The sequence below is a fragment of the Geospiza fortis genome, unplaced genomic scaffold, assembly GCF_000277835.1.
Source record: "Geospiza fortis unplaced genomic scaffold, GeoFor_1.0 scaffold491, whole genome shotgun sequence".
Classification (NCBI taxonomy): Eukaryota; Metazoa; Chordata; class Aves; order Passeriformes; family Thraupidae; genus Geospiza; species Geospiza fortis.
The window spans coordinates 1,870,592-1,883,472 of NW_005054390.1; the positions used below are offsets into that span (position 1 = coordinate 1,870,592).

General features: G+C 35.3%; 1 protein-coding gene across 1 annotated transcript in view; it reads right to left on the reverse strand.

Annotated features, from left to right (window-relative positions):
* PTPRD (protein tyrosine phosphatase receptor type D) overlaps window positions 1-12,881 on the reverse strand; it is a 452,720-nt gene that overhangs the window by 121,133 nt on the left and 318,706 nt on the right. The window contains 4 exon segments of the mRNA XM_031060787.1: window positions 726-1,031; window positions 4,296-4,440; window positions 5,712-5,845; window position 12,881. The exon segment at window position 12,881 is cut by the window's right edge and continues 581 nt beyond it. Of these exon segments, the coding sequence (XP_030916647.1) occupies window positions 726-1,031; window positions 4,296-4,440; window positions 5,712-5,845; window position 12,881 (586 nt within the window).

Here is a 12,881-nt window from a genome sequence, read left to right on the forward strand (position 1 = left end):
AAAGAGAGATTTTAATCATTGAAATAATAATGCTATAATAATAACAAAACCACAAAAGATTAAAAAAAAGTTGGCCTTTTTTTGTTTGTCAAGTTCTATGTTTTATATTGGTTTGTTTTTTCCTCAGGATAAATAGGAGGCTGATTACAAGGCTGTCTTCTGTCACTTTCAAGAATGGAAGAAAAGAAAATGTGTGGAGCATCAGTTTTCCAAGATCAAAAAACAAAACAAAAAAAACCCCAAAAAAACCATCACAACCCAAAAAACCCTCAAATCAAAAAGCACAATATGGAAGAAGAAAACAGTTAGAAAAAAAAAAAAAAAAAAAACAAAAAAACAAAAAAACAAAAACCTGAAAAAAAGTTTATACACATAACTGTTTTAAAATGGCAATGACTGTGAAATCAAGGAAAAGGCAGGAAGATTTTTCCCTAGGAGTTATTTTTCATTAAAGGAGGAGCAAGAAGGATATGTATGGGCTCAAAGGAGCAGCAGATTCATGTCACTTGCAAAAAAATTTTCTGATTAAAAAATTACAAAAATATCAAATAGAAAAATGATGTAGAAAGAACAGTCTTTGAATAAAAAGCTCAAAGGGTGAAAATATCTGGTTATATTCGGGAAAAAAAAAAAAGAGGAGCAGAAAAAATTACTCTTAGCCTATACAAAAGACAGCAGGTGACAGAGTCATAGAGGTGCAAACTGATGTAGTGGAGGCAACATACCATCTTCATCTGTCCGAATCAGTACTGCTAAGCTCTCTGGGCCAGGTCCAACATCAGTGTGAGCAGTCACAGAGATCCGGTACTCAGTCCACTTTTCCAGCTGTTCCAAAAGGTACTGGGTACTGTCCGAGGAAATTCCCAAAATTTCATGGGGCTTGACATCTTCTCCATCAATTCCAATGTACTTGATGGAGTATGCAGTGATAATGCCATTCTGTTTTTCCACCGGTGGAGGTTTCCAACTTACCAAAATGCTAGTGGAGCTGGGGCTTGTGCAACTAATGTCTTGAGGAGGAGCTGATGGCTCTAATTTCAGTAGTGGGTTAAAGGAGGATTTGAGTGGAAGGATAGAAGTGATTGAAAAAAATGAACAAAAAGAAAAAATAAAAATAAATAAAAGAGAACCAAGTGAAAATAATAAATAAACAAAAAAAGTAGAAACTCAAAAAAGCAAAACATCAGATAATCATATGCACCTTGGCTTATTAACATGAGGAAACTGAAAATGAACAGGCAAACTAAATGGTGAAAAAGGATGTAGGGGGAATATATGAAAATTAAGCCTCAAAATAATATTACCTACCTGCAATTAAAATTCTTCTTGAAATAAAACAAAAACGTAATACCTCTATGACTACTGATCTATCTTTACAATCCTTGCAATTAGTGCAAGCTATAACATTTTAAATAACGTGTGACACATATTTACTTACAAATTTTGACATCCCCTTCAACTGGCTTTAATTTTCTTAAGATAGAAAATCTTTAACAGAACTCCTAAAAACTTGCAATAATTGCTAGAAATTGCTCCATAGGTTGCCATTTTTTGCAGCCTTTCCATTCTCATAAACAAATTACTGGTGTTTTGATTTTTTTAATGAGTCTGCCTGACACAAGTCAACCATAAATTACATTCAAATTGAAAGCATTTACTGAAACATTTATTGTAGCTAACATACTATGAGCATGCAGTCCATAGAAGATGATGAAAGTCTTAGTCAAAGATTTACCTACCAGGAAAAAGTGACAGGCTTGTTGATTCTGACTGTAACTTGTACTTACCCTAGATCAGCTGTCAGCTTTATTTTTTTAACTCCTCTTGGAGACACCTTTGCTAGCAAAGAATTAATCCTACCAGTAATGTATATTATTTCTACAGAAAAGAAAAAATCTACCCCAGAAAACATGTAAAGAAAGCAGGTATTAATTTTACAGAGTTTACAAGCTTGAAACCTCAGAATGTGAGTTTCTGACTTTGTTTCATCTCCTGTCAGCATCACCAGTCTTCCAGAGCAGAAATGTTCACCTTTACTCATTTGTTCTCAAAGGAGTATGTTAGTGTATTTACCTTCCCCAAGCGTCAGAGCATCTAAGCGTGCATGTCATTCCGCTTCTTTCAGTGAGGCAAATCAAGTACTGAAAGTTAGGTATGCATTTATCTGCTTAAATGCACTTTGACTTACCAAAATCTATGCTTACTAACAGATCATTTAGAGCACCAAAAAGGAGCCATAATTCAAACTCACTAGCAGAAGGAGGGGATGTGAACTCCTTTCCTATTTCTGCCTCTTGTCTTGTAAGAAAAACATAAATTTTGTCTGCAACATCAGTTTTCCCCTTTACATCCCCCTCTCCACCTTTTCTTTCAGTTTCTTAAGGGAAAAAAGAAACAAACGGATACTTATACATACTTATAATAGTTGCATCAAACAAAATTAAAACAACAGAGAAGGCCTAGGACCCTGCTGTGACCTACTGCATTTACACACGTATCCTTCGGTTCCCTACAGCTCTTTCTACAGGGATCAATGGCTTTTTACTCAGTATGGTACACTGCTCCTCCAAAGGGAAGATAGGAGGGAATTTACTAGAATTTCAATTAAGTCGAGGAGGTGGAGGGAAGAGCAGATGAGAATTAACACATTTTGGGTTATTTTTATAGACTAATTCAGTAATCAACTACTCAAAAGAAATGGATCCCCTTCTACCATTAACTTGTGCAGGAAGTGAAACACATGTAAAATGTCCCTTAAGGGTCTTACAAAAAAGAAATAAATCCCTGCAGCATCTTCCTCTGATACAAAGATGAAAGGCAGTAGCACATTCTGCTGAATATTGCTAATAAAATCACAGAAGTTTATTAATTTTTAATCCATTATACTCTGAAAATGCAAAATATTGCACTTATATAACTGAGGCTAATTTGAAGGCTACTTTAACCAGTTTTATTAATGCATTATATTTTTTCTTAATTGCACATTTATAAAAAAGTAATCTTTGCAGCAAATAACTTGGATCTGACCACTGAAATCAAATGGATTTTGCTACTATCTGAAGACACGAGGCTGAGATAAACACAACATATTCTTATATGCAAGAAGAGAAAATGGCAATGTGCTTATATAAGGAACACACAGCCTTGTCTCCTAGATGTTTGTTTTGTATGCAGTCTCAGCAATCTTCACCCTATATAAGATAATGACCACTCTAAATAGTTGAAATGGATCCCAGAATAAATAAATACCTATTTCTTAATCAAATTATTCATTCTGAATTAATAAACTGAAGAATTGCCTTGCCACTATATCTAAAACTAACCTTGTGTTACATGTGTTTTTTGTGCTTATTCTAAGTGCCTTAGAAATGCTTCAGAAACACATTTAGCTTTGCTTAAAGGTGAGCTGCACTGTGTCTCCAGTCACACTAATTGATATTAATACATAACACTAACAAGGAATGATAGTGCAATCACATGTCATGACTGCAAATTAAAAAGACTAATGTCAACTGAGAAACTGAATTTACTGTTTTGAATTATCTTACTTTAAGAACAGGCAATTTAATTTAAAACAAATACAAATAGAATTGTACTAAGTTTTTCAATGACACATTGTAATGCAAACTGTCAGGAAAACCTAACTTATCAGGCAAGAATAATCCTTCTGGACGTCATAGCTGATTGTTTTAGTTAAGTCTTAATTTAAATGTTTTAAGGTGTATATACAAGTCCCTGACAAATGTTTACATCCCAAACCATTTTTCTCAAGGTGGAAATGGCTGAACAACATAAAAAGCCCAGATTAAGAAAATTTAATAAAATCAGAATAAGATACTACAAAAGAGTTGGTAAGAAATATCTGGTACAGTCTGAAATATTCAACCTGATCCACTTTTTTGATACAAATTTTTGCACTTCAGGGAGATGCTGCAGAAACAACCTAGGAAGTGTGCAGAGTGGGGAGGTGGAACTTTATTGGTTAAGGACTTTTATTAATGTACACCTATTGCATGATACAACATTTCACCTTATTATAAAATAAAATTTCATTATGTCAACTTTATATTGCCTCCTTAGACACTGGTTTATTTGGATTATTTTTTGAAACTATGTAAAATCCACTCATATATCCTGTTGATTGCAATACACCTCAAAACTTCATATTTAAGCATTCTTTTGCTGTATCAAGTAACATGAATATCTTATTTTGCTTTTTTCACTGTTTCTGCCTAGCTGGGCTACTGAGATTAATAGAAACAAAGAGAATAAATATTTAAAGGAAGGACACCTACTTGACTGCATGGTTCTGGCTGAGATTTCTGCTGTTGAGGCACCCAGGCCTTGAGGAGACCGTGCAGCTAGGCGGAACAAGTACAGGCTGTTTGGCCTTAAGCCTTGCAGGCGATACGATGTAGTAGGTTCAGTGGAGACCCGTTGCTAAATGTAGATTATAAGAGAATGTCTTGGTTAGTATTCAGAGACTCTGACTTCCCTATATTGCCTGTATGCTTTTGTACTGGGATAAAACCACAGAGAAAAAATAAAATTCAAGAAAATAAAGCAGAACAAAACCAAACAAAACAAAACCAAAAACAAATACATTTCTTTTGACAAATAGTAATAAACTATTTTTTAAAGTCAACAGTTTAGCAGGTGAAACTCAGACCCACAAACAAAGCTTGACTGTTTGAGGAACAAATAGCTACATGCAAAGTATTAAAGGCTTTTCAGACAATACCACATGAATGAAGCCTTACCTATAACTGTGTTTTACATCAGTGATTTTATAGTGTAAATTATCTTGGATTTAACCTTGTAGCTAAATTTGTATTCAAATTATTAAAAGCAAATTCTTCCACAGGGTAACTTACTAGAGCAGAAGCCTGCATCCTATTTGGAACTGAAATAGACAACTGGCTCCCTTACACAAAATAAGCTTATGAATTCACAGTGTATGTGTGAAGCTACCATAAACATAAGCTCAGTTGAAGCATCAGCAAGGAACTTGAAGATGCAGGAGAAACCAATGAGACTGACAATCTCCTGTGCCCTTCTGAGAACCCTGGCTTCTTTTTTTCTCTGTGACACTTGTTAATATGGCATTTTTCCTACCAGAAGAACAGTTTATTCTACAGTTTACGGCCTAAAAATGATAGACGCCCACAGACTGAAAATTTTAAAAGAAATAATGGCACAGAAAAAGTCTATTGCAGATCTTAATCTTTAAAAAGAACCTCCTGCATTCTTCTCAATTATTACTGAAAGATTAGAAATACTCAGGAATTCTCTTACACAATGGCACAGAGAAACAAAAATTATCTAAGGCTGAAAATAGATTTCAAAGTTCAGGTGTAAGTTCAAAAAAGGCTTAAAGGGTCCATAACATGTCCTCCAATATTTTTGCTTCCAAGGATTTATAGAAAAACAGGCTCAGAGAGATATAATTAATGTCTGAAACTGGATGGAATTTCTGTGGAGGATTCATTGCCATCTACAGCAAAATTCCACTGGCTGGTAACCATTGACAACATTTTCTGCTGTTTACACACTTTAAGTCTGTCACTAGGCTAACTGCTGAGCTTAACAAACCTAAATATCAAAGCATTTCTACTAAAAGAAGTTACTAAAATATGAAATTTAAACCATTGCCATATTTTATATCCAATTTATTAAAGATGACTTAAAAGATGTACAATCTTGCCACTTACTTCCTCCCCGTGTTCCCCGTCTTTGTAAACCAGTTCATAGCTGGAAATGGTATCAGACCGTGGAGGTGTCCAGGAAAGCAGTATGCTTGTTTCAGACTCAGGTTCTGCTTTGAAGTTCAATGGTTGACCAGGCACTAAAGAAAAGTTGAGCAGTGTTGCCAATTATTTACTTGGATACTTCAATATTTTCAAATGTTCTAAAACGTTATCCAAATATGGCATGCAATATCAATTTTGTTTATCTTACTGAACTTAAACAAATCTATTCACAGAACTGTGAAACAAAATTATCTAAGTACAGAAAAACTAAAATGATACATTTAATTCACCCATTAAAAATTATCAAGGATTTCAAATACATGCTTTTGCAGTGTAAATAAAGCAAACAGAACTGAAATGTAATTGAAGAGATGTCTGGTGATGAATACTAGCAATCTAATAACCTATATGTGAAGTGGCAAATATATACATCTATATATATGTGCTGTATGAGAAAAAGTTAATACAACACATGATTAGCTGAAATATTCTAGAATAAAGTGTTAAAACTATTACATGCATTTCCAGACATTACTTTTTTTTTTTCTCAGCTCATAAATGAAAGATAGTAAACACATCCTGATCTTTAAGATGATACCCACGTACAAAACCCAGCTTGTTTAACCTGAAGTAGTTATAACCTAGTGAAGAGACATTCAGCTAATTTCTCATTAAGTGAAGTATTTCCACCCTTTAATGACTGGTATATTTAAGAATAGAGTGACAACACTTTCTAATTGCAAGAAGCAAAATGCACTTTTGACTGCACTAGTCAATAACATTCTCTGTTGCTGTATCTTGTGCAATGGTCACAGAAATTATCCACACTAAATGTTATCCTAATTTACTTCTTCAAATGTGAAGCAAATTATAAGGTTGACTATGAAAAGACAGGAAAACATAACTATATCATTGGATTGTGTACAATAGTTTTGGCAGCCAAGTTCTAAAACATTACTTCCAGTTAATAGTGCCATTGATAAGGCATGAAACAGTTTTCCACGGTGTTTCTAGCTGTTCAAGAATAAAATGTGACAGGCTCTCATTTTTTCAGGGGAAAAATAAAATATGTACTTCTTATAACAAACTGAGAACAGGAGTAAGAAGTAGGATGTGACAATAATGATAGTTTCACAAACATTTATCAGGGAAGAATTCTATGACAGCATTACAAGTATGTTCTTTTAGTACAGTAAAAGACCTAAAAACTTCAGAGAGTTAAATGTTAAAATAATTTTGTATTTTCATTTTTATCTTCCCCAGATTTGATATCTAACTTTCAACAAACAGAACCTTTATACATGAGGTGCATATTCCTCTAGCTCCTGAGCAGACTTCATTAATGAGTGAGCAAGAGTAAAAGCAGACCAACTTTTTTACAGGAATAAAAAGGGACAGGACTAATTAGATGTTTTTCTAAAAGGTGTCTGGTCTAAAAAGAGAACACTGCCTGGGTCCCGCAAAGTGCAAAGAGGAAATGATCCCAAAGCATGGGGAGCCATTAGAGGAAACATCAACTAAGTATTTGTGACAGATTCTAATTTTGCAAGGAGAGGCTACAGTGCTGGAGATGGTCCAGCTGGGAGAATGGATGGCTCTCAACAGCACTCCCAGCAGTGACAGAAGGAGTGGAAGAGATGTAGCCAGGCTCTTCACAGAGTGTGGCAGGAGAGAGGCAGTGGCACAAGTTGAAAACATGAGAGGCTCAGGAAAATGCAGAAACGCAGCCAGGGCCTAAGGAGGTTGGACCATACCAGCCCTGGGACGTTTTACACATCAAGTGGGTGAAGCCCTAAGAAACTCAGTCTGACGCCAGAGCTGAGCCTGCTCTGGGCAGTGGCTGTGGCTGGACATCTCCTGAGATAATCATCCTGCCAGCCTGATTGTCCTGTAATGCTATGATCTGTACTTAATGTATGGATACATGAATTGTAGAACACAGCCAGGCAGTAATAGTAAATGATCAGTCAAATGACTCATATGAAAGCTGGTACCATCTGTTATGGTAAATATGGTAGCAGATGGAGAACTAAGGGTATTTCCTGTATCTCTGCATGTTTTAAGACCCTCATTCTCCAAGTATTCCTTTTAGAAAACCCCAAACCCTTTGTCATCTTAGGTCTGCAATTCTCAATCATTTCATAATACAAGCTGATGGCTAATTGGACTTTTCCAAATGCTGTTTGTCAAAATAATATCTTGCTTTAAAATTTAGTCTCTCCTTGGATTTTTTTAACCACTGTTAGACAACTCTTATGCTGTAAACACTGACAGAAGAAAAAGGTGACAGGGAAGTCTGCATTGCTCCAAACAGATAAGAGAAGATGACAAAGAAAGAAAACAAAACCAAAATAACAGAAACTAAACACACCTTATTGCCAATAAGCTCTGATATGAACCCAGTACCAAAGTAAAACTCAAAGAGTTCAATAAGAAACCAGCTTTGCAAAGAAAAATAGATCAATCAAGAGAATTTACAATCAGTAGGGAACCTAAAGGGACCAAGAGTTTATTCTTCTGATTTCTCTGAAAGGAGCATGAAACTCTGCAAAGGAACTCTTACGACTGAAGACCTACTGTGCTCCAGAGTTTTTACTTTGTAAACAATATATGTATTTTTTGAAAAACAAGTCCTAGTCGAATATATTTAAAAAATAAAATGGGCAACATACAAAATAAAAAATGCACCGTGTTCTCCCTGTCTCTGCTACAATTGAAAAAATCTTTTCTAATGAGTCTGAAAATACCTGAGTTTTGCAGTATCAAACAAAGAACAACAGCACTCAAAATAATTAACTACTATACATTTCAGATTTTAAAAAAGCATATTATATTATCTGAAAAATAGTCAGAAATCCATAAATCACTTTCTTTAAATATTATCTCTAAGTGACATAGTGGGAGTACTGATAATAAAATAAACATGTTAGTCAGTCTTAAAGACAGAGTCGACCTGGTCCTGTCTGAATGACTAAAGAACACAGTGAAGAGATAAATTATCAGTGTGTGAAGCTAAGATTCTCAATACTGAACTCATCTCATTAGCATTTAAATGAAGTAAAATAGAGACTACAATACTTAATGAAAGTTACCTGTGCATTGATAGTAGGGGAGTTATTCAAAAGCTGAAATAATCTTTTCTACCTGACCAGTAATGTCCCTTGAGGGAACAAATGTCCCTTGAGGGAAGTTTTAATATTTAAGTCAGTTAAAAAGCTATCCTATATCCCACCTCAGCATCAATACATGTAGGTATCTCAAAGGGGGATGCCACAAGGATGATGGCAGATTCTTTCCAGTGGTGCCCAGAGAGAGGATGATGAAGTGGCTACATATTAAACCACAAGAAATTTCTCCTCAACCTGAGGAAGAGCTTCTTTATATTGAGGGTGGCAGAGCACTGGAACAGGCTGCCCAGGGAGGTTGTGGTGTTTCCCTCTCTGGAGACACTCAAAACCCACCTGACATGTTCCTTTGTCACCTGCTCCAGGTGACCCTCCCTTGGCAGAGGAGTTGGACTGGATGATCTCCAGAGGTTCCTTTCAACCCTAAATTTCTCCCACCTGCTTTCTTGCTTTTTGAGTTTCTAGGTACATGCTCTCAACTCTTTTCGTGCGGAAGTACCATTTCATAAAATGCTGCAAAGGACAGCAGGCTAGGAATGTGGGGTTTCAGAGACATCAAGTCTCCCCATTCATGTGTTCATGAAAAAAAATTTAAATGTCTGGTAAAGTAGCTAGCTTGCTACAACACAGAACAGTACTTCCTTGCTACCAACTCTTTCTCTGAACTTCTAATCTTCTTTTACCACAAGAACTCCAGAAACATTAATTTTGTTGAATCAAAAGCTCCATTTATGTGCCCTGCAAGTCAGATACTTGAGCTTCTCATTACTGTCCTTTTTCTTATGTTCAGAGCATTACCCTTTAATAATTATAATAAAACTCAGATTTCAAATAATGGAGAATCCTTCATATAAAACTATTATGTTTTGTGTTTTAAGTTTTTTTCCACAGAAACATATGTTAACAGATACACATTCATTTCCTTGAATATTTATTAATTTTTTTCCTCTAGCTCTTTTTCCAGTAATTCACTATCCAATAGACCTTGTGTACTCTCTCCTGTCTTTCTATCTAAGCTCAGAAGAAAAACAAGATTCACTTAATTCCTTTACTAGCTCTCCTCTCTTTGCAGGCTAAAAATTAAATGAATACCCAAACTGAGACAGTGGACAGTTCAAAACTCTAAATTTTCTTGGTACACACAGATTAAATGATGTTTCTTACGACCAGTTGAAGCCCAGAAAGGAGTTATGAAAAGCGCATCCTGAGCAGCTAAACTGAACACAAACACATTTTGTCTTCTAACAAAGTAAAAAAAACAAAAACAAGAACAAGAGCAAGAACAGGAACAAGAACAGAAACAAAAACAAAACCAAAAGAAGCATCACCCTAAAACTTATATCAATCTTCCTTTATTCTAAAATTTGGTAAGTCAATCAACCTACGTAATAGACCAATCCTGACTCCATCCTCAACAGAATCTAATCCTTTGGCCCAAAATGTGGACTAAAGATTTTCTTGAATTTTGGAATTGGTTTCCTTTTACTCAAAAGGCTCAGCTCCACAGCTCTTTTCTGATTACAGAATCTGATAAAATTGGGTCTTTTTACCATAAAGAAAGCACTGCTGAAAACAGCTGGGCAATATGACATAGCTTTGCCTTCAAATGTTTAAGAAAAATACTGAACACCAAAACTGAAATTTTTTGGGTTTTTTTTTCAGTGTCTGGTTGTCTGAAAAATATATCCTTCACTTCTCCTCAAACTACATGCTCCCAGTCAATATTTTAATTAAAAATCTAAATTTCACTACCAGCAGAGTTTCAGCTGATCTGGAAAGAAAGAAGCCATTCATACACCCATTTCAAAAGAGTAATTCTGCTATACTAAGAAAATAAAGATTCCTCTGAACAGTATTTTAAAGAACAAATTAGTCATTTTTATAATCTCTCTCCAAAGATCAGAATACACGGAAGGTAGGAAAACTCTGAACCATCTAACAGAGCCTGTAAGTCACACTTGTCAGCAGGATTTTCTTTTATATATGCTCTAATATCCCCAAAGTGAGAGTTAAGCTAAATATATATATAATGGCAGGCTTATTTGTTTAAAAAAAATCAACCAAATGTAATCAGCATCCCATTCCTACCTTAATTCTTTTAAAATGTTTCCATTAAATCCATTTTCCCTGACCTTAAATGGCACTTTATATTCGCTTTAATACTTGGAATGTGTTTAATCTTGACAGATTTTAACTAAAACAATTGTATTCAGATGTGCATCAAAGCAAATCGGGAAGAGAAGGGCAAGGAGGGCATTTTTTTCTATGATGCTCACTGAAGAGAAACTACTGGATAGAGAGATGGGCAAATCCTAGTTTTTAACCATACCCTGAACTGGACAAGTTCACTAGACTTTTGTATTTTCTATCTCTTTTACGACTTAAAACATCTGTATTTCAAGTAAAAGCATCAGTGCTTAAATATGCTTCCTGTATGCCCTATTCTTTGTTTTGTTTCAACTTCTTTAAAATAGCCACAATTAAACATTGAAATAATGTATTGAGAAACACTCCAGCACTGTTCATGTTGTTGTAATTTCTTCAGATTGCAACAGTAATCAGAAACAGATGGACATGCTTACTTCTCTGAAGTGACCTCAGAAAATAATGTAGCTTGGGCCAGTCCAGCTGAGCCTCAGGGCTCATTATTTTGATTCCTTCATCCTTCACTGAGGAAGCCACTGTCAGACACTTGCTAATCTAAGAGGTTTACAGTTGTGAGTGGAAACACAGATAAAGAGCTCACTAAACCTTCTTCTGGAAAAGCCTCATGAATGTGGATTCAATCAGAAGTCAGATGTCAATATAAAAACTAGCTCTCTGAAAATGGCTGCAAATGCCAAAACTAAACTGCAGTGTATATATTGACAATTGCATGTGCAAATTTCATAGCTTTGTAACTCAGCTGAGATACTGCAAAAGGTCACATCTAGATCTTTGTGCAACACAGCACCTAGAATGATTCCAGGACAATACATCAATTTCTGTCTTTATTAAATGCATGTTGGTAAAATGCAGAAGTAAAAACTGGATGAAACATAACTGTCTACAGTTATACTTTAGAGATCTGTTTTTAAGAATTGGAGGGATGCTAAATTCTGCAACAGGAAACTTTCCTGTACTAAAAAATTCAAGTACTATTATATATTTCTAGGAAATCACTGACCCACAGTAATACTTCATACAGCCTTCTCTAAACTGCTAGACAAAAGGACCTTTTATTTCTTATTGCTACAATAAAACACTTTGTGCAGCGTAACTCTACCAGAGCTTCTCACTTTAGATTTCATAAAAACTTTTCTGCCAAGTTTTTTACTGTGCTTTCTTGTCCTTTACTAGTAAAACTAATTCATGGACCTAAAAGTTCTTGAACAGAAACAAAACAACCTAACTGCAAACATAAACCAAGGAAATAGTGACCCTGTAGTATGCATTTTGTTGGGGCAGCTTTGATTTGACTTATAAATCCAAAGTGTACAAACCTACTTGCTTGAACGTACACAGAGATTTGTTGTATTTATTGCTCTCATGTTTTCTGTGTTCTCAGAATCTTTACCAACTATTTGAATACCTATACAGTACACATACACTTTAAATTTCCAAAAGCAATATTCCCTAGAGTGATTTGGCATAGGAGAACTGCATGTCGCCTAAAGAAAACCCACCAAAACCCACAAATAACATCTCAAAAAAAGCTTTGAAGAATTACTGAGAAGTAGGCTTAGTGCACAGAGCACTTCTAAACAAAAGCCGTAAGATTTGGCCACCCCCACAATGAAGGTCTCCCTGAGATTTCAGTTGCACTGCAGATATAGTTCTTGACACTGATGAAAAAAGAAAGCATGACGGGGTAATAGCCACTCTGCAAAGATAACCAGCACTGTGGAATTGGTGAGGTTATCTGCAAAAACTGCCTGGATAAACTGGCTATACTTGAGGGGTAGTTTTTTTGCCACATTTTACACTGAAAGTCTCTCTCACAAATTTTGCTCGTTGCTAGCTTACC